The sequence below is a fragment of the Metarhizium robertsii genome (assembly GCF_000187425.2).
Source record: "Metarhizium robertsii ARSEF 23 chromosome Unknown MAA_Scf_2, whole genome shotgun sequence".
In the NCBI taxonomy this organism is placed as follows: domain Eukaryota; kingdom Fungi; phylum Ascomycota; class Sordariomycetes; order Hypocreales; family Clavicipitaceae; genus Metarhizium; species Metarhizium robertsii.
In genome coordinates this window covers 3585901-3612439 of record NW_011942160.1, presented here as the reverse complement: position 1 = coordinate 3612439, position 26539 = coordinate 3585901, and the positions used below count along the sequence as shown (strand labels likewise).

Sequence of the window (26539 nt, the reverse complement as noted above, 5' to 3'; positions counted from 1 at the left end):
TCTATGGAGTGCTCCCACTAGGTTAATGATTTATAGGTAGAATAAACAACGATGTCTAGCACATACGACCATAGCCGCTAGTAGCACTCACGATCCCGTCCGATCTCGTACGATAACCTAGCGAGCGCTGGATTAGTAGTTGGGTCGGTGACGACCAGCGAATACCCAGTGTTGTATGTAATTTTTTTTGTACTTTTTGCTTAACCTCACAACTACGTGCTCTGCAATCACTTAATTCCTCGTGATGGGCGCGCCTGGTCGATACTGCACTCGGCGCACTCGATCAATTGATAACCCTGTGCATCCAGTAGAGCGCTGTGAAGCAGCGGATTGTACTGTACGGGGTACAGACTGGAGAGGGGATTACTCGGTACCTGTTGCATCAATTTAATAAATAACAAGGCCCCTGTTCAGCAGGAGCCTTTCTAGCTTCAAGTTGCGGAACAGGGCTGGTTGCGGCTGCTGCAGACTGGCCAATCAAGGCGCAGCATTGAGCTGACGTAGGGGGTCGCAAGAGACGTCAAGACACGCTGAGCGCGGCAATTTGCTGGGTGTTGAGATGGACATGGACATGGACGTGTTCCAGAGTTGCCGGCCACTCAGAGTCCACTTGCAGTCCATTTGCAGCCACGTCCATAGCTGACTGTAGCCATGTTGTGTTTCTGTAGTTGATTCCATCTTCAGGTCGACCATCTACACCACACCACAACTCATTCCGTCCTCTGCCAGTCATTTGCAGTTCTTTCTCTACTCTCACACTCGAGTCTGTCCGCGAGCCCAGGGCGAGTCTCCAACGCGCATTCCGCTGCACAGAACAAAGGGGGTCGGGTGAAACCCCTACATCGATCGTAAGGCGAAGATGTCTCTGGCGAGCAGCCGCATTCCCTTTTCTTGAACAATGAGCGAGGCCAAGAACAATGGCGAGCCGAACCGGCACGAGGAAGCCCACGGATTGTTGGCCAGCAGCGACTTCGATGACCACGAGGACGATATCGTTGTCTACGCCGCCAATGGAGACGGCAAACAAGAGCAAGGCAGCCACAGCGACACGTCGCCGTCGCCGCCTAAAGTAAAAACACCACGGACGCCGAACCGAGTGCAGTTTGATTTAAACCCTGCTGTTATCGGAGATGCAAATGGATCCGCTCACGGCGGGAGGAGGTCGTCCTCCGAGGAGAGCTTCGAATTTGACGACGATGTGGAAATCCAGGGCCACCACTCGCATCGGGTGCCCTTGCTGACCGACATGGAGGCACCTAGCGTCGCCGTTGCGAATACACTTGGACATGATGCAAACGACGACGGCGAACGATTAGAACAGGCGATGCGACGACCCAAGTCGGGGCTCAAATCGGCCTTTATGAACATGGCCAACTCGATCATTGGAGCTGGCATCATTGGACAGCCATATGCTCTTCGACAGGCAGGTCTCCTGTCCGGCATACTCTTACTCGTTGGGCTGACGGTGGTGGTGGACTGGACCATTTGCCTCATCGTGATCAACAGCAAGCTGAGTGGGACGAGCAGTTTCCAAGGCACCGTAGAGCATTGCTTCGGACGCCCCGGTCTCGTGGCCATCAGCCTGGCCCAGTGGGTGTTTGCCTTTGGCGGCATGGTAGCGTTTGGCGTCATTGTGGGAGACACGATCCCCCATGTGCTGGTTGCCATCTGGCCGAATCTAGGCACGGTGCCATTACTTGGGCTCTTGACGGACAGGAGAGTTGCCATCGCAGTGTTTGTAATGGGCGTGAGCTATCCATTGACCTTGTACCGCGATATTGCGAAACTGGCCAAGGCGAGTACCTTTGCCTTGATTGGCATGTTGGTCATTGTGGTGACGGTGGTGATTCAAGGATTCTTTGTGCCGTCCGAGTCCAAGGGTTCGTTTAGTACGCCGCTTTTGACTGTAAACGGGGGCATTTTCCAGGCCATTGGTGTGATTTCATTTGGTGAGTAGTTCTTTTCCACCCATTCTCTTCCGGGCCGAAGCCCTTCTGTGCTGCAAAGCTGCGGGCTAATTGATACCGGAGTAGCTTTCGTTTGTCACCACAACTCATTATTGATCTACGGCTCTCTGAAAACGCCCACGATTGACAACTTTTCCCGCGTCACGCACTACTCCACGGGCATATCCATGATGGCTTGTCTATTCATGGCTCTGGCAGGATTCCTTACCTTCGGAGACAAGACGCTTGGCAACGTCCTGAACAACTTCCCCTCGGACAACAGCATGGTCAATGTTGCCCGTCTCTGCTTTGGCCTCAACATGTTGACTACCTTTCCCCTGGAGGCCTTTGTGTGTAGAGAGGTGATGCTCACATATTGGTATCCCGATGAAGACTTCAACCTGCGACGGCACATCATCTCCAGCACGGCACTGGTAGCATCTGCCACGGCCATCAGCTTGCTAACATGCGACCTGGGCGTGGTGTTTGAGCTGGTCGGGGCAACGAGTGCTGTTGCCATGGCGTACATACTGCCGCCCATGTGCTACATCAAGCTCACGACTAAGAGTTGGCGAACGTATATGGCATATGCGGTGGTGGTGTTTGGCGTCGCTGTCATGGTGATTAGTGTGGTCCAGGCAGTTGACAAGATGGTTCACGGTGAGTCGTCCCTGTGCTTTGTTTTTATTTTCAAGTTTTTTAAAATCTTGCTTTGCGTGCTAACCGTGCCGCAGGGTCCGACGAGGCGACCCAGTGTGTATGATGTACAACTGGAAATATACATGTAACTATAGATGAGGTGGGATTAGGTATCGCGCGTTGCATTCGCGCAGACACCGCGGTGATATCATGGGTGCAAGATTCTCATTGTATTTATAGCTCGGGTTCTGTCTTGCATCACGCACACAGCGTTGAGATAGACGATAATCTACAGATTTTACAAATTGAATCGCACAAAGCGACACCGTGGGAGACTACCGACTTTCCCCGCCAGCATCTGGCAAAGAGTCATGCCTACACACCATGGACTAAACTCCGTCAAACTTAAGGCCCGACAATGTGCAAACGTAACCAACCACACATGAGCCGCCGTGCCCCAAACAAGGTCGAGATAACAGTAAGCTCCAGCTACGTCACACCGCAGTATGCGCACCTTCCCCCCACCACCAAGACTATCCAAATGCCTTCTCATCACGAGGACCAGCCCACACCTCCTCAGCAGGCCAGCCACCCCGTCAGCTCGGAATCATGAGCCTCTCTGCCCAAACGACATATCGCCAACGAAGCAGCGATATCCTGAATCCCAGCAGCATCGCAGCCCGTGCCTACGACAAGCCACCGCAAAACTCAGAAGAGCCAAAAAAGAAAAAAAAAGAAGGAGAAAAAAAGCTCGAAACAGCACATCACGTCCAAAACAACATCAAATCCAAACTCGCACACCGCAAACCCCGCTTCCAAGCACAAGCGCGGCACCAGCAACCTCCCCAGACCCTGAAATACAGACCTCCCCGCCCTTCCCCCCCAAACCCAACGAACCACCACCTCTGCATTTCCAAACCTCCCGCAAAGTCCACCCCCGAAAACAAAAGGCAACAACTAAACAAAAAAACCACCAGCAATCCATATCGCTTCACCATGCCGCCCGTCAACCACAACCACTCCTCGTGCCCCAAGTGCAGCGCCAGCATCTCCAGCGGCAGCAAAACCTGCTCTTCCTGCGGAGCCGTGCGTCCTCCCCCCTCTCTCTCTCCCTTTTACCCCAGCTCGAGAAACAAGCCTGACGAGCTCACAACTAATTCACCTGCGTTGCTAGACCTGCCCCAACTAAGATGCTCGGACGGTCTCCTTGAGACGACGAGGGAGTAGATGATGACGGCGATGAGATTACGACATGCACGGCAGAGTATTTGTTTTAGAAGCACGGGGATGGAATGTAGTTTTTTTTGTTTTGTTTTGTTGCGGTGCATGGCCCATGGCGGCGGCGTTGATGGTCCAAGACCATGTATTGGTGGTTGATGTACGGGGACATGGAGTATACACGGGCGGATTATGACAGTATCCTAGCAGAGAGTATCGGGTATCAATGATGCAAGCAGTCTTGTCAACAAAGTAGCTTCCCGTGTGCTTAGTCCTGACGCAGGCAGTTGGACCTTGGAAGAACATCCAAGACGCGCTCTCTCGTCCTCAGTGTGGCCCAGCACCAATCTTCGTGAACATGGTCGTATCAAACGACGACCCGACATTGTGACCTAAGACTACAAGCTTCACCAGATGCCGTCATCACCTCACTCGTCAGGGGAAAAAAAGAGAACCAGAATTTGTAAAACACTACAATTGTGCTCTAGGAATCGCAACAACAAACGTGAAAACAAAAAGATTTATGATGTAACCATCCTCAGCGTGCCGCGAATTGGCACCGCTCAATGTGCGACCAATCCACAACTTACACCCGTCTTCCTCTTTATCTGCAGGCCCCATGGTCAATCACCTCCAGCCCCGCGGAACTCAAATCAAAATACGTCCCAATATCAGGCCCGCCTTCTTCCATAAAGCGACAAATACATAAAAATAAACTAGGCGTCCTCCTGTCTGCCTGCCAGATCCGACAAGTGATGAGCTCTTTGCTTCCAAGAATCTCTTGCCGCCACATACATCTTGTGAATTCCATTGCCTCTGGGGAACCGTGGTGCAGAGGGCAAGGCAAGAGTGCCATCTTATTACGTCCTCAAGCGCTCCGAAGTCCATCGTCTGTAAAGCCGTTACAGCGATCCGTAGATTGAGGACAATACACACAAATATAGTAACAGAGGGGGAAATCGAGAAGAATCAGGCGCAAGCAAATTTCGAGTCGGCCGAGTGTCCGCTGGCGGAGCAAGACGCAAATATGACGAGATATCAAACTCCAAATTCCGAGAACCTAAGCAGAGTAGAGCAGCCTGCACCATCTATGGCCGTTTCCAACCCAAGCCATCCGAACAGACGTGCCAAAAAGTTTGAGATTTGCATTGGAAAGATGATTGCATGGCGGGGCCATCATGCCGAAGAAAAAATTAGGTCTGGTGTGTTCGGTATAGACGGGCTCGCGATTTGGCCGCTTTACAGAACAAGACACTTCTTGTCCCTCTTGCGGCTGGTGCGAGACAGAAGAGCAGCACGGGTAGCGTGCTCGAACACCTCGCGGACACCCTCGTTGGTCTTGGCTGAGCATTCAAGGTATTTGTAGGCACCAATAGACTTGCGCTTCTCCTCGCCCTGTTGAAATACCGAGTTAGTCATGGGCATTCGCCTTGCAACTTCACTCGTGCTGGCTAGACGAGCAGTCAAGGGCCCGTCTGTTATGGCAAGATGTTCTTTCAGGCTCTGCTTACCTCTTCGGGGGTGACAGGCTTCTGATCAATAGCCCGCAGCTCACCAATCGTCTTGTTATCATATCGCAGATCCTTCTTGCAGCCAACCAAGATAATGGGCAGTCCCTGGCAGAAGTGGAGGACTTCGGGGATCCACTAAGAAATGAGAGAGAACAGATTGTCAGCATATACTCTCAACCGTCATCCTAGTACCGATACAAATCCTCTTGCATCAGGTGCCATCAAAAACAGAGGTTGGGGCGCCAAACCTTTTCTTCAACGTTTTCCAGGGAATCAGGTGAGTCGATAGCAAAGCAGATCAGAACGACGTGGGTGTCAGGGTAGGAAAGGGGACGGAGTCGGTCGTAGTCTTCTTGTCCAGCCGTATCCCACAAGGCCAGCTCGACGTGCTTGCCATCAACCTCGACATCGGCGACATAGTTCTCGAAAACGGTGGGGACATAGACCTGAGCTTCTGCGTCAGCAAAATAGATCCAATAAGGCCAATCTTCAAGGTCGCCAGAGCTGCCCGATTGCTTGCTTTGGCGAGGCGGTGCAACGGGGGGGAGTATTGTAATCGAGTCATCCGATGTCACGTCAATCACGGTAACGACAATCTTGTTTCGATTCTCGGGTGTGCTATCTGCGTGTTTCTGGTGATTTGTGGTCCGGGGACGGAGATTGGAGATAAAGAATGCCGAAAGGAGGCAGCACACTGCTATCAATTCCTTACCTCGGGGAATGTGCCCTTGGAGAAAACGCTGCATAGGCAGTTAGCAACATGATTGAATGAATCAGCGAGATGCAGTTGATGATGAGGATCCCGATGATGGCGACGGAGGTGATGGCGGTGCTGGATGGCGGTCTCTTGGATCAGGGGCACACGACAACATGGTGTTGCGTGGGTACGTGGGTGCGTGTGCCGTAGATACGGTTTCGCAGAAGGCCGGATGCAAAGGCGAAGGCGGCAGACAACAGCAAACTTACATCAACAAGCAGGTTTTACCACAGGCACCGTCGCCGACGATGACGAGCTTTCGGCGGATTTCAGCCATGGCTTGTGAGTTGATTGAGAAGTGGTGAAGGGTAGAGCGACGGAAACGGAGCTGTTGAGATGCACGGAGGCAAAGGGAGGCAGAAGTTAGGAGTTGGATAGGTTTGGATGGAGTGGAGGAGTACGAAGTACGGAGCAGAGAAAGGGAAGGGGAGGAGGTGGCAGGAGGTGGAAGGACCAGCCGAGCAGTTGCGTGTTGTCGCAGAGCCGGGCAGGACTGGAGGCAGGACCAGACTGGAGGCAGGCAACGCAGCAAGGCAACGCACGTCAGCGCCAGGACGGGGCATGCAAGCTGTGGCAGATGGCGGTTGCGGCGTCCAGCGACATGTACGCAGCTGCGAGCTGCGAGCGAGCTCAGCCAACATTGAACCAGACGACTGGTGGACGTACAGTGTACATGGCGAGCCAGTCCACAGAGCATGCTGTGCTTGCGTGCTGCGTACAGGGACCTGGCCCCAATAGCCCAACATTGAAATGACTACTCCGTACCAGCTAACGGAGTAGTACTGCGCTTGGCAGAGCACACCAGTCGGCCTGACAGCTAAGCTCCAGAGTCACCAGACTGGTTCGTTGAGAGCACCTGCGCTTGCGGCGGCGCAGTGAGTTCCGGACTCAAGCCGGAACCTTGAGTAGCCAGCAGCCACTGGAGGCCTGCCACTGGGGGCCCGTCACTGGCTGTTCACTGGCCAAGCACCCTGACGGTGGACACAAAGTTCACCCGTGTGAGCAATCAATTCATGTTGTTGATGCTGCATGTGCCATTCCCACACCAACTGCCTTCGCCGGCAGACAACACCAGAACCAGACATCAGAACATCAGAACATCAAACCGGCAGCGGGACATCTGACAAGGCCCTTACAGCCCTGGCCGGCTGAACACCAGATCCAGCACCGCCCTCGGTTCTCTACTCTACTTTTCTCTCAAGTACTATATCACGGCTGAAGCAGGTTTCTAGGGGGTGGGCTTGGGAGTCTCAGATGAGCGGGCGAGTACCGGACTTGGGCAACCTTCCGTCAGCTGCCCTTTAATTGTTGGGATGATGTCGCGAGCTTATGGCAAGATTGTACGGAGTACGGAGTAGTACATCTTGTAGAAACGGAGTTCTCCGTACCCAAGTGATGATTATTCTGGTCCTTGGGGACACACATGGCACCAGACACCACTTGCATCTGTCGAGCGGACTGGCCGACAGCGCAGTTTAGGGGGGCTGGAGGCTTGAGTTTCAGTGCTCAGTGTTGCCCAGGTCATCAATTGACATGACTGACGTTCGAAGAAACAGCGTTGGCCCAACAAAAGCCCGAACATGCAGGCGCATCAGGGATCCAAGCCTCGCACTTAACACCCCAGCTCTATAATAATAACACCAGACATGAACTGCCAGGCTGCCTGGCTGAAAAGATGGGTTGAGATTGCAAATGTCGGCGTTGTCAACCATGCCAACTGTTGTTTCACATTGGCCCTTGTGCTGCTGCTGCTGCTGCTGCTGCCACCACCACCAAGAGAAAAAGGGGGGCGGCGCTGTAAATAGAATTGGCAGTGGCAGCGGCCAGTGGGAGACAACTTGAGCTGGTCCGGTGTGTACGAAAATAAAAAGGCGACCAGATGAAATAAATGATGTGGGGGGCTGTCCGCGTAAAGTCCTAGGCTAGAGGCAGCCTGCGGTACGGAGTACCTTGCAGAGCACCCCATCTGCGCGCGACATCAAGTATCTACTCAGAGGTACCTCTTAGGCTTGACATGGATGAGGAATTCTAGGACTTCAGGGCCCCAAAGGAGGCGAAGCAGATGCGACCAGGTACCGATGTCTACCAGTTCTCCGGTCCGCAATCACCAAACAGTACCTGCCCAGGTGCCGACATGCTACAGAGTACTCCGTACGTACATACATGTACCCTCTCTACCTGCAATCCTTACTCCGTATTCCCTGCTCCATCCGCGCAGACTCCGTACCACACCAACCAACACTTCCACCCAGCCAATGTCAACAACTTGCGCCGCGAAATCCATTCACTTGGCCAGCCGACGACCGACGACTGACGAACGAGGCGGAGGCGTTATACAGGGCGGAGTCCCAGCCATCACATTTCAGTCAATCAAAGACCTGCCAACATCCCAGCTGGACCACAAGACTGGAGCCGGCCGACGCAGAATGTACGGGGGACAAGGACCGGATGACATGCGATGCAATACAACCCCGGAGCCTCAGGCCGACCGGCACTTGTGCAAACGCACAAAGAAAAAACAAACGACAAGACGTTCCGTCATATGAACGCCAATTCACCGGACACATGTTCCATCGACATCAACCTCAACCGTCTCGCACCAAGGCCGTAGATGACTTCTGTGGCCCTCCTGCCCTCTGTCCTTTGGTTCGGTAACTTGGACTGATCGCCACCAGAACCTACAAGGCCAAATCGATGTCTCCTGGTCCCGGCGTAACATTCACTACCTAGGTACCTAGTACCCAGCAGTAGTTACTGAAGCATGCGGGACGGGACGGAGAAGCCACCCCTCCACACATCACCATGCCGGTTCACTCAGCTGCGTCTCGAGGCAACTCCAGGGAAGCACCACGCCAACTTACCGCTCAATGCTCCGTAACTCCGGTTTAATTCGCACTTCTGGACGCATGGACTCGTTGACTGACTGGCCCCGACGCAACAACACCACACGCCACCGCCCCCGGCACACCGCGCAATGTGCTCGGCAGAGCAATTCCTCATATTCGTACGTCCCTTATTGTCCGGCTCCATAAGCATTTGAGCCTCCTAGGATACATTACGATTAGAGTGCGGAGTATATACGACCCAGTTCGCTCCAGGGCTTGGTGTTGGCTTGTTTTGCACTATCTACCAAGTACATTCAACAAGAAAGCTCCCGCCAGCCGAGATAGGGACAATCCATTACTCCGTATAATTTGCCGATTCGGCTTGTTTCACGGGGTCTGGCTGTAGTCTAGATCTGGGCAAGGGAAACTAGCACAGTTCAATTATTTCACGTACTCCGTACAGGGCCGTCGGATATCCCTCCGAACCGGGCCACCCTCAGTCAGCAGCCTCGCTTCAGGTTCTAACGTATCTGGGGAAGAGATGATGCCATGGTATCAACGCGTGGCGAAAGGCCAACCCATTTGTCTGTCAGTTTTAGTCACTTCTCACCTCGAATTCTGCTGGGTGGCTTCGACACTCTGAACACTACCACTTCTTTCGGGACATTAATTCCGGCTGGGCCAGCAACCTTATCCTGTTTGCTGTGAGGCTCTCCATTTCTGTGACTACTACGTACTAGAAGTCCAGTCCTATGCTCGGACTTGGATCAATGATTCTGCTCATCTGCCTATTTGGTCTGTAGGCGTGAAGACTCTCACCTAGTTATTCTTCGTACGCTGTACTCTGTACCTAGGTAGCTTTTATATCTCAGTCATGTGCCCCGTGTTTTTAATGCATGGCGCCTGCATTTGATAACGCTCAAGGCCTCTCTTCTGTAGGTCTTGAACGTTGTGTAACTGGTGGAGGCTGCAGGACTTTGGACAGCTTGTACTATCGTGTTACCACCAACGATACCACCACTTTGGGAAAAAGAAAAAAAGAAGGAGGCGACTGTTGGTCATATACTCCATTCGGGTCGTGTTCCGTTGATATGTGCATGTAATAGTATTGAAAAGCCACGTTCATCCAGGTGCTGCCGTGTTTCGAGGCAGAATTCAATGTTTTGGTGAGCTCTTGGAGGTATCTTGTGACAGGGGTCAAACGACTAGTATTTTGAGAAGCTAAGCAGAGAGTGTGCTTCACGACCATTGGTCTTTACCAGAACATTTGTCCTGTCATGCTCAATTTCCAAACACTGCCACATCATGTTTCAGTCCAACATAATGATTCCGAAAAACCAAACTACAAAAAAAACATGAGTTCAGCTGCCAGCAAATAAGTCAACGTGTATGTATTCAATAACACGACAGCAACCACGTTGATGCGCAAATGCAACCTACCCTACACCCGACATCCTAACATGTGAAGCCCCCAAAGTACTCCGTACAGGTCTCGGCCCGGCTGGTTCCGTGCCCAGCTAAAGAAGAATTTCCACCAGATGCCTCGACATTGCGAGCATCTCCTTGTACGCGACTACGATTGCCCGACAAGACGCCCGGCGGCAGCGATTTCTTCCAAATAGGAATGGACTGCTCTCCAATGCCGCGGAGTTAAATACCGAAATTACCAGGCTCGCCACCGTCAATTGACGGCCAAGCAACGATGCAGAAGCTCGTAAAACGAACTGCCCAGGCCCAGCGCCAGGCGACCCGTCGAGCACGGCAGCAAATGGAGCAGGACAACATTGACAACCGAATGCGAAATCGCCAAGCCCTAAGAAGCGCTGTCTCCGAAATCAGGCAAAACCTGAAGGATGCCCGGCAGGCAAGAAGAGAGGACTGGGAGATGGGACCCTTGGCGCCGAAGCGAGACTTGGGATTCAACAACTACGGAGCGTTCAAGGAGATGGTGCGACAGGACTGGACCAACTATGGTTTGCACCAGGCACGGCCCCAGCTTATTGAGCATCGATGTGCGTGGGCTGGTGGTGTTCGGCAACTCAATCTCGCTCCCCAAGACCGAGTGGTCATCATGGATGGTCCTGACAAAGGCAAGATTGATCGTATCAAGGATGTCCAGGCGGAGAATGGAACTGTTACTCTGGAGAACCATCACAGGGTATGCTGCATCCATCGTGGAAGCACCGCCGTCGACACGCGGGGTTTTTTCTTTTCTTTTACACTTATCAATTTTTGGCTGACTTGGCTTCACATAGGCACTATCCGTCGGCATGTTTGACAATCCGGCTCGATCGCAGGCCATGCCCATATCCGTCGGTTCAATCCGACTCGTGTATCCTCTCAGGAACCCGGAAACCGGTGTCACAAAGGACGTCATCATCAACCAGCTCAAGGCCGTGCCTCCCAACATGCAATCCTCAAACATGTCACTCGACCGGTGGCAATACGGCAAGAAGTGGGATCGTCTCGTTCCTGGGCTCAACGTGGTTATCCCCTGGCCAGAGGTCCAAACGCCAGAGTTCGAAGCCACCAAGGCCGACACTGTTCGCGAACAGGTCGAGGAGAGGACATTCTACTACGGCCTCCTGTCACCCCCCATGCCAGACCAAGTCCTCGACGAGCTGCGCAACAAGTACTCGAGATTCAGAACCCGCCACGAGCCATGGTATATTCAACAGAAAGAGATGGAAGAGGCAGGCAAGAAGGGCCGCCTCGAGGCTATCAAGTCCATGCAGACGCCCCTGGAGGAGTTTCACGAGAGACAGAGAGAACTACGCGATACCCAGGGCGAGCCGGAGCTTTCAGAAGAGATGCTCGAGAAAATCGGGGAGTACATGGCAAAGAAGAAGGATGCGGCTTTGCATCAGGCGGGCGTGTCGGAGGTTTCATCACCACAAGCACCAGTGAATTAATCGTGGGATGGGGCTGGGCGAGCGTGTATAAGATGAGGGCGACGAGGCGATACCGCGAAAAAGTGTAATTGTATGTTAGGTGAAGTTCTTGTACATCACGAGCGCAAATAGACGCATCAATCCCCATACCCCGATGAAGTTGAGACAGTACTATTTTCCTGAAATAGCTATGTGAAGCAGAATTTCAAGGTCCAGCCTGGTTTCTGCAGGAGCTACAACATGAGGACGAGGCACACACATTTCACATCCCCAAGGCTAAAAGCTTGATGGACTTTATACTGCCGCAGCGCGCCATTCCACCAACATGACATTCCCGATCGCGTGTCGCACAGAGAGGCATGTTTGGTTGCAACCAGTTTTCACAAGCTCACTCTCAACGGGCCCAGCCGAGTCACTTCGTCCTGCCCGCCGACATTGACGTCGAAGCGCCCCCACTCTAGTCTAGCTAATCTAACCTTGGCCTTCATTTCTCCGCGCCCAGGCAGGCAGCCCCTCCGCAAAAGCCCCACCATTTAGTTAGTACTCCGTCCCGTCACGGCTCAAGCGGTTGCTTTCTATTAGTGAGACATCTTGCTCACTACAACCAGGCCGATAAGAAAGCTTGGCCATCCGACACAGAGCCATGCCCCCTCCTTTCTGGCCGCCTCTTGGTTATTTTTCCTCCTCTTCTCTATGAATTACTTTGTAGCTTTTTAATTGAGAATTGTCATCTACCCAGGCTCTCCTCTTGTATAGTCGGATCACCACACGACGCAAGCTGTCGACATGTCCCACAGCCACTCTCACGAAGGCGGCGCTTCGCATTCCCATTCACACGATGGCTTTTCGGCGCAGGAGCACGGCCATTCGCATGAAATCCTGGACGGTCCAGGCAGTTATATCGGGCGAGAGATGCCGATTGTAGAGGGACGGAACTGGTCCGAGAGGGCCTTTACCATTGGCATTGGAGGGTGAGCCACCACCACGATATATCCATGACGCCGTGCAAGCCGGACAAGTCAAGCGGATTAGGTTGTGATGCCCTCTAACACCCCGACTAGGCCCGTTGGCTCCGGCAAAACCGCCCTCATGCTGGCCCTCTGCCTGGCCCTGCGGCAGAAATACGCCCTCGCAGCCGTCACAAACGACATCTTCACGCGCGAAGACGCCGAGTTCCTCACCCGCCACGCCGCGCTCCCGCCGCAGCGCATCCGCGCCATCGAGACGGGCGGCTGCCCGCACGCCGCTGTCCGCGAGGACATTTCCACCAACCTCGCCGCCCTGGAGGACCTGCACGGCCAGTTCTCCACGGACCTGCTGCTCATCGAGTCGGGCGGCGACAACCTGGCCGCCAATTACTCCCGCGAGCTGGCCGACTTCATCATCTACGTGATTGACGTCAGTGGTGGTGACAAGGTCCCCCGGAAGGGCGGCCCGGGAATCACACAGAGCGATTTGCTCGTGGTGAACAAGACGGATCTGGCCGAGGCCGTGGGCGCGGATCTGGGCGTCATGGAGCGAGACGCGAGGAAGATGAGGGAAGGGGGCCCGACCGTCTTCGCACAGGTCAAGAAGGACGTTGGGGTTGACCACATTGTCAATCTGATACTGAGCGCGTGGAAGGCCAGTGGTGCCGAGGAGGAGAGGGTGCAGCAGGGAGGGCCGAGGCCGACTCCTGGCTTGGACGGCTTGGACGGAGGTAAATCTGGATAGTACTAGTAACAAAGACGCTCGATCGGTATGGCGCGATCGGTATGGCGCTGGATCAAAGGATGGCACATTTTGATGAAAAAAGCACATGTAGTTTCGTGGGCGTGACAAGAAAAAAAAAGAATATATACGCACGCATCGTAACCTCTAGAGGTATGACATATCTCGTCTAAATTTCGATGAAAGCCTTCTTCTAGTAATTTCACCCCCTTTCCCCCTTTTCTCCGTAATCGATTCATTCATTCCATCATGACGTCGTCGTTCTGGCCTTGTCCCACGACGGCAGCAGAACCTTCCAGCAACGGCTCCCGGACCGGCCTCGAGGCCCGCGGCCACATACGCTTATACAAGCTCACGCCCACCGCATCCTGGGGGTTAATCTTTCCATCAAACGTGGCCTTGAAGTAGCCATGCGTACCCAGCGGCTCCTTGATAAAGCCCGTCCGTCCTCTTCTCGTCCACAGCGGCAGGGCCTTGAACCACTCTACATCCTCGCGGCTGAAGAACATGTACCGCACCGTGACGATCTTCTTGTGGATGTGGTACGGGTGGCCCGTCAGGATGACTCTCTTGGCCACGACTCGGGACGTGGACGGCGGCAGGGCGGTGCCTGTGCCGACTAGACTTAGACCAATGTCCTGCTCGCCGTCGGCATTAGTGGTTCCAGGGGCGCATCTCTTGAAGAACATGACGGGCACGGCGCCCCATGTCATGGGTCCCATGAAGGACGCAATGGCCGACTGGCCCGGGTGCAAGTAGCGGCAGAACTTGTGGACGTCGTTTGGCGTGGAGCCCGGGTTGGAAAAGATGGGCTTGATGACCATGCGCCGCGGTCCGCACTGCACAATGAGTTCCTCCTTGGACTTGATGGACTTGCCGTAGTCGTTGCTCAGATTGAACAGGTAGTTGAGACTGGTCTTCTTGTTCTCGTGGCGGAGGAGTGAGAAGAGCGCGACGGGTGCGCTGGGCTTGTGTGACTTGGCAACGTCCGTCGTAACGCCCTTGACGTAGACGTGGACGCGGGTGCCGGGCGCAACACCACCGACGAGAGCTTCTCGAACGGCCCGAGACCGGGAGGAGTTGTAGTCGGGCACCTGGAGGAGGCGCCTCCATTCCTCGGGTTCGTGGGCCCGATCTTCGTCTTCTTGCCATGGGCTTGTTCGCAGGCTTTTGAGACCTCTGTATCGGGCTAACCTCTCGCGGGCGAGGACGTGGGGGTGTAGCTCGATTTCATCGGGGAACTCTTTGTCGTCTTCGGCTTCGTCGCGCTTGCGGGCACGAAACTGAGCCAGTTGCTGCGCATCGTCGGCGGCGTCGGGGACATCCATCATTTCAGATTGTGGGTATTCAGAAGGTCCGGCTTCTGTGGGTTCAGGCTGAGCATACCCCTCGATGCCATCTTCCGCGCCGATTTCCTCATCTTGACCCTTGTGGTCGTCTATTTCCATGTCCTCCATGTCCGAGTCCGAGTCGGAAACATCGTCTAGGTACCAGGCTGACTGGTAGTTGGATGTACCCTTGGGCACTTTCTTCTTTATCTTCCTTTCTTCGGCGTCGTCATCGGAAAAGTAGTGGTGGTCGTCGAGCAAAACACCCTTCTTCGGCGCGGGTTCCTTAGCCATCTCAGAATCATCCTCGGCATCCATGACTACATCCTCCGGAGCGAGTTCGTCCAAGTCGTCCCGATCCTCCGAAGGAACCTCCAACACGTTCTCAGCCTCGACTTCGACAGCAGATTCATCACCTTTCTTGGCGTGCTTTGCTAAGGGAGCCGCCACAATCTTTTCAATTTGATACGTGCCCCAGCCGCCAAGCTGTACCAGTCTGTCGGCCTTCATGCCGCGCCCTCGAACAACACCAGTGACGACGGTAGACTCCGACTCGTTGGCGGCAAATTTTATATCCTCGGCAAGAATCCAGCTTCTGTCATCCCTCCAGCGGACACCCTTGGGTGTGGTATTGCACAGAGATCGCATCAAGTTGGAGCATTCTTGTCTATTATCCAGGCTGTACAGCTTCTCCTGTTCGGGGTGGAAATGCGTAATGAAGGATTTGAGAGATGCCACGGTAGATTGACGTTGCTTGGTTGGCTCAATCGTCTCGAGGCCTTGTACCAAAGTGAAGAGGGTTGACATGCCCTGACTTTCTATACTTCGCAAGATCAATTCTCCAACCGCGTCCACTTCTTCGTTGGCGGACAGAATTACAACGACGAAATCGGCAACCCGAGCAGCGTCCAAGCAGGCATTGAGTTCACGCTGGAGGGGAATATACTGAAGCTTCTGCTTAAAACGGTCGACTGACACCCGAAAGTTTCCATCTTGAACATCGGCCTCAATATCCAGGCTCCCGTTCAGTTGTTTAATGGCGACTTTGGCGTCGCCATCAGCGCACAGAGGGACAACGGCAACAATTCTTGGGGCACCATCCTTTCCGGAAAATATTGAAGTCTCCTTGAGGTGTTCTCTGTGCTTGGTCAACCGAGCCTGCTTGGCCTGGTTTCGTCGATCGAACTTGGACATGACCTGTTGGTGCGGCGTCCGTCTTTGGCTCCCCTCGTTTGGGACTCGGCCTGTATATAAGTAATTAGAACGAGAGGGATCCTATTGGCTCACACCGGAGAGATAAACCACCAGCGCATACCTTTGGCACGATCTCTCAGCTCGTGTTTTGACGCGGCCTTTGACTTGAACGGCTTGTGCGACACCTTTGTGGTGGGGCGATGCGAATGGTTCGCAACAGCAACAGGCATTTTGCTGTTGCCCCCGGCTTTGAACCGGAAGGGAAGAGACTCCAGGATGAATATAAAACCGATCTACAGTCACAGGAATGTGAGGGCAGAAAAAAAAGTTGAAAGAAAACGAAGAGATGTGTGACCGGAAACAGACGTCTTGCCGCTATGCCTTTGCCCTGGTCGCAAAGGTAGGCGGTAATGGAGGGGTTGTCTTGTGGTTATCAGGAAATTTTTGTGCGGCAGGCTATCGATAAGATATAGCGGGTCTGCGGATCTAGCCCGTGTCAGTACAGCCAATCGTGGCAGGGCGATAGCAGGTGTTGGCTGGAAATTTTGTCCTTCAGCGAATCCATGTTTGTAGTATAATTATTATCCATCCGTCGCAGGACCTTCAATCAGCCGTTTGCCAACGGTCCATTTTCCCTTCTTCAGCGAATCCTGCCTGGGGAGGAATTTATGCATCATGGAAGTCGACACAATTGATGAACCCATCACCAAGCTGCGTGAAAATGGCGCCCTTGCTGTGGGAAAGCCGCGGATGGAGCTCATGCCCAGGCATGAGAGAGAAAAGCTTCGCCGCATACGAGAAGCTCACAAAGCGTACGGCCGTGGCAAGAAGATCAACACCAAGAACATCAAGGACAAGAAACTGCGAAGCAACATGAAGCGACTGGAGGACAAGTACCAAGATGCCGCAATCAAGGCCAAGGACGCCGAGATATTGCTTGAAAACACGGCTGGCTCTCTCGAAGCCGAAGGCGAGATGGAACGCACGTTCAAGGTTCGACAAGAAGACATTGTTTCCGACATTGGCGTGGCGACGGCACAAAAGCGCTTCGACTTGAAACTTGATGCTCTTGGTCCTTATATCTGCGACTACACCAGGAACGGCCGGGAACTGCTGCTGGCTGGGCGGAAGGGCCACGTCGCGACCATGGATTGGCGGGAGGGCAAGCTTGGTTGCGAATTACAGTTGGGAGAGACTGTTCGAGATATCAAGTGGCTGCACAATAACCAGTATTTTGCAGTTGCGCAAAAGAAGCATGTCTACATCTACGACAGGAATGGCGTGGAGCTGCACAATTTGAGGAAGCACAATGAGGTAACTCATATGGAATTTCTGCCATACCACTTCCTGCTGGCGACGATTGTGAGTGCCCTGAATGAAATTTTCTACCTTTGCTTAATCTTAAAAAAAAAAAAAAGCTAATGCCTGTTGTATAGAACACCGGTGGTGTAATTAAATATCAGGACACTTCGACCGGTCAGCTCGTGGCTGAAATGCCCTCACGACTAGGACAGCCCGTGTCCATGGCACACAATCCCTACAACGCCGTACTTCACGTCGGACACCAAAATGGCACCGTCACATTATGGTCACCCAATGCACAAGACCCGCTGGTCAAGCTTCTTGCACACCGCGGCCCCGTTCGATCACTAGCAATGGATCGAGAAGGCCGCTACATGGTGTCCACGGGCCAAGACCTCAAGATGGCAGTGTGGGACATTAGAATGTTCAAGGAAGTCAACAACTACTACACTCGCCAGCCTGCCTCGTCGGTAGCCATATCAGACACAGGCCTCACAGCCGTCGGGTGGGGGACGCAAACCACCGTCTGGAAGGACCTCTTCAACAAGCACAACGCCGTCCAGGAAAAGGTGAATGCCCCCTACATGACATGGGGTGGCGAGGGAAAACGCATTGAACGCGTGAGATGGTGTCCCTTTGAAGATATCCTCGGCGTAAGCCACGATCAGGGCTTCTCGTCAATCATCATCCCCGGTGCCGGCGAAGCCAACTTTGACGCACTCGAAGCGAACCCGTTCGAGACGGTCAAGCAGCGACAAGAATCCGAAGTCAAGGGTCTCCTGAACAAGCTTTCACCCGAGATGATTGCTCTGGACCCCAACTTCATCGGCAATCTGGACTTGAGATCCGACGCCCAAAGAAAGGCGGACAGGGATCTGGACGCACCGGCTGTAGACATCGCCGAGGAAATCAGGAAGAGGGCCCGAGGCAAGAATGGCGCGTTGAAGAAGTACCTGCGGAAGCAGAGGAAGAAGAACGTCATCGACGAGAAGAGGATACGGGTGGACGAGATGTGGAACGAGCAGCAGAAGCTGAAGGACAAGAAGAGAAAGGAGGTGGAGGCGGATCTGGGACCAGCCTTGTCAAGATTTGCCAGAAAGGATTGAGGGTGGCATGTCTGCCGCTGAAATTTGTATATATAAAAAACTCATCATGGGGGTGCATGGCGTATGTAGACTGGCGCATCAAATTTCTAGTCTCTCTCTTCTGCATCCCGACGCAGCACCATCTTGTGTCGTATAAGTGACCACCATCCTCATCACCCGTCTTCAAAGCCATGCTAAGCAATTATCAACTTTTGCAATGTACATACACCGTGTAAAAAAAGTCCAAGACGCCTTTAAACCCGCCACTTTTCTAGCATCAATCCGAATTCCTTTTTGCATTTCCCTCAAGTGCAGTTCTGCCTCTGATTCACGCCCTCTGATGTATATTTATTCATCTCATCACAGCAGCTTCAAATGGCCCGTGATCTTGTCCACGGCACTCTTCGGCGCAGGCCCAACGCCCAAGACGGTCAAGCTGCCCGGGTCAATCTGCGTCCTGCCGGCATCCTGTATCACCTCGGCCGTGAGGCCCGCGTCGAGAGCCTTCCACCGCAAGTCCATGAGCTCCGCCTCGCTCTTGACTTGCACTGCAATCTTGGCCTGGCCGCGCTTCTCCCAGCGCTGGAGGAGTTTGCGCTCGGCACTGTCGGGGGCGGAGCGGGCGAGGGCCTTGTAGCAGGCGAGGGTGGCGTGGGAGCATTGAGCGGCCATTTTGCCTTTGGTTGCGTTGCGTTGTCAGTTGATTATATCCCACTTCATAAGACATTGGAAAAACAAAAAGGAAGGGGACTGGAGGGGAGCCCACGTACCCTTGGTCATGCCCAGGTCCGTCCTCACCACCAGGACAAGCTTACACTCCTCGTTGGATTCGGCATCCAGCGTCTGGCGCTCCGTCATGCCTCCCACGCGGGCGTTTGCCCTGAGGCCTTGCTTGCGGTCGGCAGCGGCGCCGTTGGCCCAGTTCGGCGCATGGTCGAGAATGGTGTCGTCCTCGTCAATGTCGCTTTCGTCGCTTTCCACGGGGTCGTGCAGGTTGCGGTGACGTTCTTCGGCGAGTGCTGGCGAGATCAGGTAGCCACGGGTTGTGAAGACTCCGAATAGCCAGCCGGAGATAAAGGCAGCGAGGGAGGTGGTGAGGATGATGCCCGTTTGGGTGCCTTGGTCGACGGCCATGGCGGGGAATTGAGTTGTTGCGGTATCGAATTGAAGTGAGAATGAGATGCGGGTAGTGTGGATTGATTGTTGTGACGTGACGTGAGCTGCCTTGATCCTTTTTTTTTTTTTGGAGCACCTTCGGCGTGGAGGCTAAAGGCGTCAAAGGCAGTTGAACTACACCATTTCTTTCCTTTAGCGTGACGTGGATCAGCAGCCAGCAATGCAACTCGACCACTTCAAACAGACAAGCAAATGCAAGCACATCATAGAACAGCCCAACTAGAACCCTCCATCACTGTCATATATAATTACTCGAGTACATCTTCTCCATACCAAGGTTGACTTTAAATACGTTGCCGCGTCTTCTATACAACAATCACAATCACACTCGTCCGAACCATCACAAATGCCCAAATCCCTCATAATAGGCATATCTGGTCCGTCCTCGAGTGGCAAAACCACGCTCGCCCGCCTCCTGCGTGATATATTCCCCAACACGTTTATCCTCCACCAAGACGACTTTTATAAGCCAGAGCCAGAGTGCGTCGCGTTCCCTCCTCTTACCTGCCGCAATGCTCACATGAAGGCAGATTACCCGTTAAAAATGGCCTGCTGGACTGGGATAGCGCAGACGCCCTGGACATCTCTGCCATGACCGAAGCCCTCTCTTATATCCGGCAGCACGCTTCCTTTCCGGTACTTGCACCACACCGTCTGACCTTTGTAGCCAAATCCTAACGTCCTCAAAGCCAACCCTAGACTCCAAAGAAGACCAAAATTCCGTCGGAAAATGCCCTGTGCCTGAATCGACCATCGCTGCCCTCAGGAGCAGAGTGTCTGACGCCCTGCCTTCTTCACACCCTCTGCGCGGCGCAAATCTACGGCTGTGCCTTCTGGATGGATTTCTGCTGTACTCGCCCTCCATGCAGGCCGTCCATTCCCACCTTGATCTTAAGCTGTTTGTGAGAGCGTCATATGCCAAGGCCAAAGCAAGAAGAGAGGCCCGTGATGGGTACGTGACCATTGAAGGGTTCTGGGCTGACCCCCCTGGGTATGTGGACAAGATTGTGTGGCCAAATTATGTTGAGGAACATGCTTGGATGTTTGATGGGGGGGATGTGGAAGGCACGTTTAACGCAGATGTCTTGGAAAGTCAAGGCATCAAGGCCCCGAAGGAGGCACCGGTAGATGCTGATCTGGAGTATGTGTTGGGGTGGATGGTGGATGTGGTGATTGATGAACTGAGGAAGCACCCATAGATGACGACGAGAGTTTTATAGAATAGATTATTTGATCTTGTACATGCTCTGCCATTATTCTTGTCGCCATACAATTACCTGCGCCACATCTACCTAAGAGAAACCTATCTTGTCCAACTGGATATATAGTATGGATCAGATTTCACCTCGCCATTCGAACCCGCAATCACATCTTGGCTCATGTGCTCGAATTGATACCAGCACCGAGTCCGTAGCGCTCATGCATACAGCTCCCAATAGACGGACTCACCAGCACCCGGTCCAATAAAACTCTCAATGCTTGACTTCCGCTGCCTTGTCTTTTTCCGCGCTCATAATTCGTATTGCCGCCTCCGCCGCCTTCGTCTTAACTTCTTCCTTGGTCACACCATCGACAACCTCAGTAATGACTCTTTGGCCCACTAGAACACGGCATGTAAATGCTCTATCACCATCTGGTGCCTCCTGCACATCAACATTATATGTGACAGTCTGCGTAACCGCCATCTTGCCCAGCACCTCCTTAGGATGCTGTACCTGGACCCTGTCTTTAAGAAGGCGGTCTAAAATTGACAAAACTCCGAATTTCTGCAGCATGCACTCACAAAGCTCGATTGAGCCCGAGTCAACCCACACTGCCCCGAGCAAAGACTCAAAGATGTCCGAGTAGAACTTCTTGGCCTGGAGTCCGGCAAGGAGAGCCCATGGATAATGTGAACCCTGGCGGAGTGTCGCCAGAATTTCCCCACGAAGTGCTTCATATCGTTTCAACGTCGTGGCTTGCTCGATTCCAATCGCCTCTGAAGAATGCCGCATAAAGGTCCACAGGGCTAAAGGAGTCGTCTCTTTATCAACAATCTGCAAGTCGGATGTAACGGCTGTTTCTGTCCGCCGCATCTGGTGGTCAAGAGACAAAAATGCCAAGAAGTCAGCATTTACCATTGCTGTCTTTAACGAATGCATCTGATGAGGAGCTAGGAGCGGCTCAGCGGTGTACATCTTTCGCACGATTATGAAATCGAGAATAGCGTCGCCAATGAATTCCAAATGTTCGTAAGATCGCCGCTGGTAGTCGAACATACACGACTGGTGGGTCATAGCTTCAATTAGCAACGATTTCTTGTTGAACTGATACCCAACCAAATGCTCCAGGGGTTTGAGCTCTGCTGGTAATTTATCCTGATCTCGTGCCATCTTGAAAAACAGCGCTCGGTTTGCGCTGACATCTTGCCATTGTATTTCGTTGACGAACAATGATATACAGCTCAGTGCTTTTGTTATGCCCCCGTTGACGTACGATGCTCCAATAAGTGCTTCTACTACATCAGCCAAGGTCTTCGTCGATAATTTTCGTGGCGACACTTTGCCTGGGTTCCCGGTATAATTCTCCAGATACAATGGTCGCCATTTTTGGCCGGTAAAGGTCTTTGTGAGAATAAATTTGGCAAGCCCTACATCTATGGCTGCTCTGGAGAGTCGAGAGTTGCTTACAAGGCGGTCCTTAAAGAATGAAAGATATCCTTCAGGCCATTCTGGATCTGTACAACATTGTCAGTTAGTATCTAGGTGGGAAACCTATACACAAGACTTACGAATAGCAGAGACTTGTATGGCAGTGCAGTATTTTAGAATCGAATCCCCAAGAAATTCAAGCCGCTCATAGTTGACAGGCTCTGCTGCGCTACGGGAGCTAATTGCCTCTCGAACCAGCCTGAGATCAGTGATGTTGATTCTTTCCAGGATCGTGGTCGATAATTCCTTCGCAATCAATGTGACCTCTAACTCGTGCATAAGGGATGGTATAAGCATGCCAAACTGTGCGAATTTGAGAGGGATGCTATCTACTGTTGCCCAAGATAAAGGAATAACTCGAGGATATGGCTTTGTCGTCGCAGGCGTAGCGTCGGAGAAGAGAACAGGATGAAGGAAGTCGGATCGCTTGGTCCATTTCTTAACAACCAAATATGGTTCATCGGCTGGAGCATTTTCGTAATCAAAGATTGAGCTCTGAACACTCTCAACCGGAGGTTTAGATGGAAGGAGCCCTACATAGTGATATGGGCTGTTTGACTCGTTTCGAATCAAGTACTTCCCTTCAATAACGTCACTGCTATTTGGGTCAAAGGTCTTGCCGCCAATCCCACCCATTGATACGTGATGCTCTTGTGTCCAAACCCTGATAATGTGATGCTTTTCCTCAATTGGCCATCGATGTGCGAAGGGAAGTGCTAGCAATGCGGAAGTGTGATCTGGCATCGCAGCTACATCAGCGGCAGAGATGGGGCGACGGGAGTCGAAACGTAGCTCACAGAGATCACTGCTGTTGAGATATAGCTGGATATTTCGAAGCTCGCTGAGTTCCGCAGGAAAAAGCACGTTGTATTCAGATTCGCCGTGCATGTGGTCATAACATTTGAGAGAGTAAAGCCATGACTGGTCTCCTTCTGTCCAGGCTTTTGCCACCCCGAACCAAGGGTTGAGCAGTGCGTCCACTTCTACCTCTGGGGCTCTGGTCTCTACGCCAGGTATGTCTTCATACTTGAAGGGTAGTAGATGTTTATTCACCAAACCAGCCTCGTATAGAGTCTGGTAGGCCTGAAAGGCGGCATCTTTGGTCGCATTCTTCTCCGATCGCCAGCTGAATTTGCTGTCAATTTGTCGAAGTTGACTGGGAACGAATGATGGGAGAAGCACAGTGGCGCTCAACCTTGGCTTTGAGCTTGAATCACAGTCCTCATGGGAATGAATAATATAGTCCGGCCGACTGTCAACAAACTCTCCCTGAGACAAAACTCTGCAAAAATGCTCCAAATGTGACTTTGCATTCTCAAAGTCGAGTCTAGCTCCAGTGGACTCGACTTCCATGAAAGTTGACGATGACTCTTCAGAGTTCTCCATGCTCTGTATCGCGCGGATCTCTCGCTGTGTGTCTTGATAAACAGCCTTCATATTTTCCTCCAACGCTTCCCATTTAGCAACAGCTGACGAAGAATGCTCACTAAGCAATATCAGTTTGGACTCTTTCATCCTAGCCCGTCCCCGTCGTTGTAGAAATGACTTGGGGGTTTGAGGGTGGTCAAAGCATATGACCATATTGCAGGCTGGCACATCAATCCCTTCCTCCAAGACGGACGTGGCGATGAGAATATTGATCTTTCCTGAACGAAAGCTTTGCAAGGCTGCCATTGGGTCTGAACTCTGTCCGACGAGTTCATAAAGAGCTAGTTTCCTACTCTGATAGTTGGATGTCCCAACCATTGATCCGATGCGATGCTTTTCCACGATACGTGGACACGACACCAGAAACTCGCGGAGAGCACCGGCAGTTGCTCGCTCCTTTACGAAAATCAGACAAACTGTTGATTCCTCTACTGACACAAGTTCTCGAACCAGGGCGGTCGCCTTCTCAGACACCTCACTGCCACTTTGTGGCATTGATGCTGGGCAAGAAGGAGAAACTCGACGAATGAAATCTGCCAAGTACTTCTTTTCGGCATCAATCCAATCATTGAAGATAGCATCGGTGTTTATACGGGCCAAGAAGGCAGCAGAAGACTTCCAGATGTACATGTCCGCCGCCCAGGTTCCAAGTTGCTGTAATATCTCGGCACTGCGCCCCCATAAGCCCTTAATTTGGTTCTGCACAAATGTGTCGTATTTCTCAACAGCTCGTACGAGCGCCCGACGATTTCGGTCTGAGGGGTCTTCTTGGAGTCTTAAAATATATGGGTCTTTTCTTATATCGAGGTCTAGGAACTCTTTTCGCAAACGGTACATTGATTCTGTGTACTGCAATGACCGAGGTGCGTCATAAACAATGCTGTATATCTGGGGTCGCTTGACGCACTTCAAAAGCTCTTCTCGATGCCTGGTAGGGGAAATGCATTTCGCGTCCAATACTGCCTCGAGAATCTCCATGTTCTCAAGATCTTCTTTCATACTAGGAGTTGCTGTAATGCCAAGAATATTTGGAATGCTTTTAGCCGCATGTTTATTGTGGTGGTAGAAATCCGTCATGATCTTGCTTCCTGGATGCTTTCCTACACAGTTATGTGCTTTTTGCAAAGTTAGTTTGAGGCTCACGGTGTAGCTACAAATATTTAGCTAACCTTCGTCAAAGATGATGAGAGAAAACCGGTCGATGCTGATGAATGCGTGACAAAGTGCATCGAGGAGAACCTGGTAGGTCGACACAACAACCCGCACCCCATCTAGGATCGTATCCCAGGTGTCGGCCGACCATGTGTCAACCTGATCGTTGCCTGTGAGCAGTTTCATGGCTACCGATGCTGCCTGCAACCGAATCACATCGAATTGTTGGCCACACAATGCGACAGTTGGTGCAAGAAACCAAATTATCTAGATCTGTATAAGTGAAACTGATCCAATGAATGATTTCCAAATCCGGTAATACCTTATCGGGAGCGGATCGATCCAGCTCGGCTTTGATGCGCAGCACGGCACTGGAAAGGGGTCAGAACTTATGGTCGTTTTAGGAAGGTTGTTAGGTAATAGGAGAGGCGAGACGTAAGAACGACTTACACTTGAGTCTTGCCACTTCCCGTGTCCATCTAATTGACAGCATACAGTTAAAATAGGAGGCGGCGAAGGGTTGAATCGTTCGGGTAAACTCACAACCACAATGGCATTTTGTTTGAGGCTCTGGTCGAGCATCTCCAACTGGTAGGCTCGAGGGGACATGGCAGTGGCAGAGGGTGTTCCGCTCGTCTCATTGTCACAAGCAATACCCTGGTGTGAAGCATCCTCAAGTTGTTCTTGGGGAGAGGCTTGCAGGGCAGCGGTAGAGATTGTTTCCCTAATATTAGGGAAATCTGTGGGGGTGTCATTTTGATCACCTTCAACCCATTCGGTCTCCGGTAATATACCGGGTACTTCGGATTCATTGGAACTATAAGAGCCAACGGGAGATGTAGCCGGAATCATATTTCTATGGTGATAGCCTCTGGGCATCCCGCCATTCAACTAACGCATAGGGCTTGCGAATGGGGTTGTTTCATTCCACAAGAACCAGGCAAACACCAAGCAGATGGACCGCCATGTGTGTGTGAACCAAAAAGATTCCAATGGGAATGGATGTTCGTATGGAGTCGTGGCCGAGCTAAATCCGCAACCCGAGGCCACCAGGTCGAAGTGGACAAGGTACTCTCTTCCCCGATGCTAAATACCTGGCTACTAGGTAGGTAGACAGTCACCGCTGGATTAGTTTGAGGTTCAGTACAGAGTACAGGGGTACGGAGACAAAATTGACGCAAGCTGCGATGAAGCATGGGGTACTTCGTATGTATAGAGCAGGGACTTTCTTACCAATGAGCACGTTTAATGGGTGTTTGTGCGTGAAAAGTTCGAGCTCAAGTTGAGCTCCGAGTGGCGGGGTGTGGGTGGATGGAGGGGTAGCTTTTGTTCTTTTGTTTTTGGTCAGCTAGCAGTCTGGGGTGCTAGTCGCTCACGATGTTGAAATGCAAAGCGATCGACGTCTCTGCCATCGATTTCAGTGCGAAAAGGGACTACGCGAACAAGACCCTTGGGCCCTGAGGCCAAGGAGTTGGGTCAAATGCAACCCTCAGTATGGTTTGTCCGTTAAGGTTGTTTGGTTGTTTGAAACAAGACCATACCCAGGCTCCTAAAGCCGGAAGGAGCCACTGGAGCCTAAGCACCTGCCAGGCCAAGCTCCAAGCCACGTCCGATGTAGCGTCAGGCAGACGAAGCCACCCTCCCAGTCAAGCTTTGGTAACCATGTAATATCTTACTGGCACTTTGA

General features: G+C 52.4%; 9 protein-coding genes across 9 annotated transcripts; 5 read left to right on the top strand and 4 right to left on the bottom strand.

The window, feature by feature from the left end:
• Window positions 1-898: 898 nt before the first annotated feature.
• On the top strand, window positions 899-2709 carry MAA_05387 (transmembrane amino acid transporter protein; the record flags this gene model as incomplete). Its single annotated transcript, XM_007823385.1, has 3 exons — window positions 899-1949; window positions 2034-2606; window positions 2681-2709. The coding sequence occupies 3 exons, from the start codon at window positions 899-901 to the stop codon at window positions 2707-2709; spliced, it is 1653 nt and encodes a 550-aa protein (XP_007821576.1).
• Window positions 2710-5042: 2333 nt separating this feature from the next.
• On the bottom strand, window positions 5043-6348 carry MAA_05388 (Small GTPase superfamily, Rho type; the record flags this gene model as incomplete). The annotated part of the gene is made up of 5 exons (XM_007823386.1): window positions 5043-5198; window positions 5315-5449; window positions 5563-5946; window positions 6027-6054; window positions 6281-6348. The coding sequence occupies 5 exons, from the start codon at window positions 6346-6348 to the stop codon at window positions 5043-5045; spliced, it is 771 nt and encodes a 256-aa protein (XP_007821577.1).
• A 4250-nt stretch (window positions 6349-10598) lies between these two features.
• MAA_05389 (KOW domain-containing protein domain-containing protein) lies at window positions 10599-11808 on the top strand (the record flags this gene model as incomplete). Its single annotated transcript, XM_007823387.1, has 2 exons — window positions 10599-11054; window positions 11152-11808. 2 exons carry the CDS (start codon window positions 10599-10601, stop codon window positions 11806-11808), a joined length of 1113 nt encoding a protein of 370 aa, XP_007821578.1.
• A 765-nt stretch (window positions 11809-12573) lies between these two features.
• MAA_05390 (urease accessory protein ureG) lies at window positions 12574-13500 on the top strand (the record flags this gene model as incomplete). The annotated part of the gene is made up of 2 exons (XM_007823388.1): window positions 12574-12758; window positions 12849-13500. 2 exons carry the CDS (start codon window positions 12574-12576, stop codon window positions 13498-13500), a joined length of 837 nt encoding a protein of 278 aa, XP_007821579.1.
• A 236-nt stretch (window positions 13501-13736) lies between these two features.
• On the bottom strand, window positions 13737-16249 carry MAA_05391 (Ribosome biogenesis protein BMS1/TSR1; the record flags this gene model as incomplete). The annotated part of the gene is made up of 2 exons (XM_007823389.1): window positions 13737-16069; window positions 16141-16249. 2 exons carry the CDS (start codon window positions 16247-16249, stop codon window positions 13737-13739), a joined length of 2442 nt encoding a protein of 813 aa, XP_007821580.1.
• Window positions 16250-16694: 445 nt separating this feature from the next.
• On the top strand, window positions 16695-18427 carry MAA_05392 (small nucleolar ribonucleoprotein complex subunit; the record flags this gene model as incomplete). The annotated part of the gene is made up of 2 exons (XM_007823390.1): window positions 16695-17381; window positions 17456-18427. The coding sequence occupies 2 exons, from the start codon at window positions 16695-16697 to the stop codon at window positions 18425-18427; spliced, it is 1659 nt and encodes a 552-aa protein (XP_007821581.1).
• A 339-nt stretch (window positions 18428-18766) lies between these two features.
• Window positions 18767-19540, bottom strand: MAA_05393 (peptidyl-tRNA hydrolase 2; the record flags this gene model as incomplete). The annotated part of the gene is made up of 2 exons (XM_007823391.1): window positions 18767-19083; window positions 19177-19540. 2 exons carry the CDS (start codon window positions 19538-19540, stop codon window positions 18767-18769), a joined length of 681 nt encoding a protein of 226 aa, XP_007821582.1.
• A 388-nt stretch (window positions 19541-19928) lies between these two features.
• MAA_05394 (nicotinamide riboside kinase) lies at window positions 19929-20781 on the top strand (the record flags this gene model as incomplete). Its single annotated transcript, XM_007823392.1, has 3 exons — window positions 19929-20062; window positions 20113-20218; window positions 20272-20781. 3 exons carry the CDS (start codon window positions 19929-19931, stop codon window positions 20779-20781), a joined length of 750 nt encoding a protein of 249 aa, XP_007821583.1.
• A 273-nt stretch (window positions 20782-21054) lies between these two features.
• MAA_05395 (DEAD-like helicase) lies at window positions 21055-25704 on the bottom strand (the record flags this gene model as incomplete). The annotated part of the gene is made up of 6 exons (XM_007823393.2): window positions 21055-22298; window positions 22353-24815; window positions 24870-25119; window positions 25175-25223; window positions 25303-25331; window positions 25396-25704. The coding sequence occupies 6 exons, from the start codon at window positions 25702-25704 to the stop codon at window positions 21055-21057; spliced, it is 4344 nt and encodes a 1447-aa protein (XP_007821584.2).
• Between the last annotated feature and the right edge of the window lie 835 nt (window positions 25705-26539).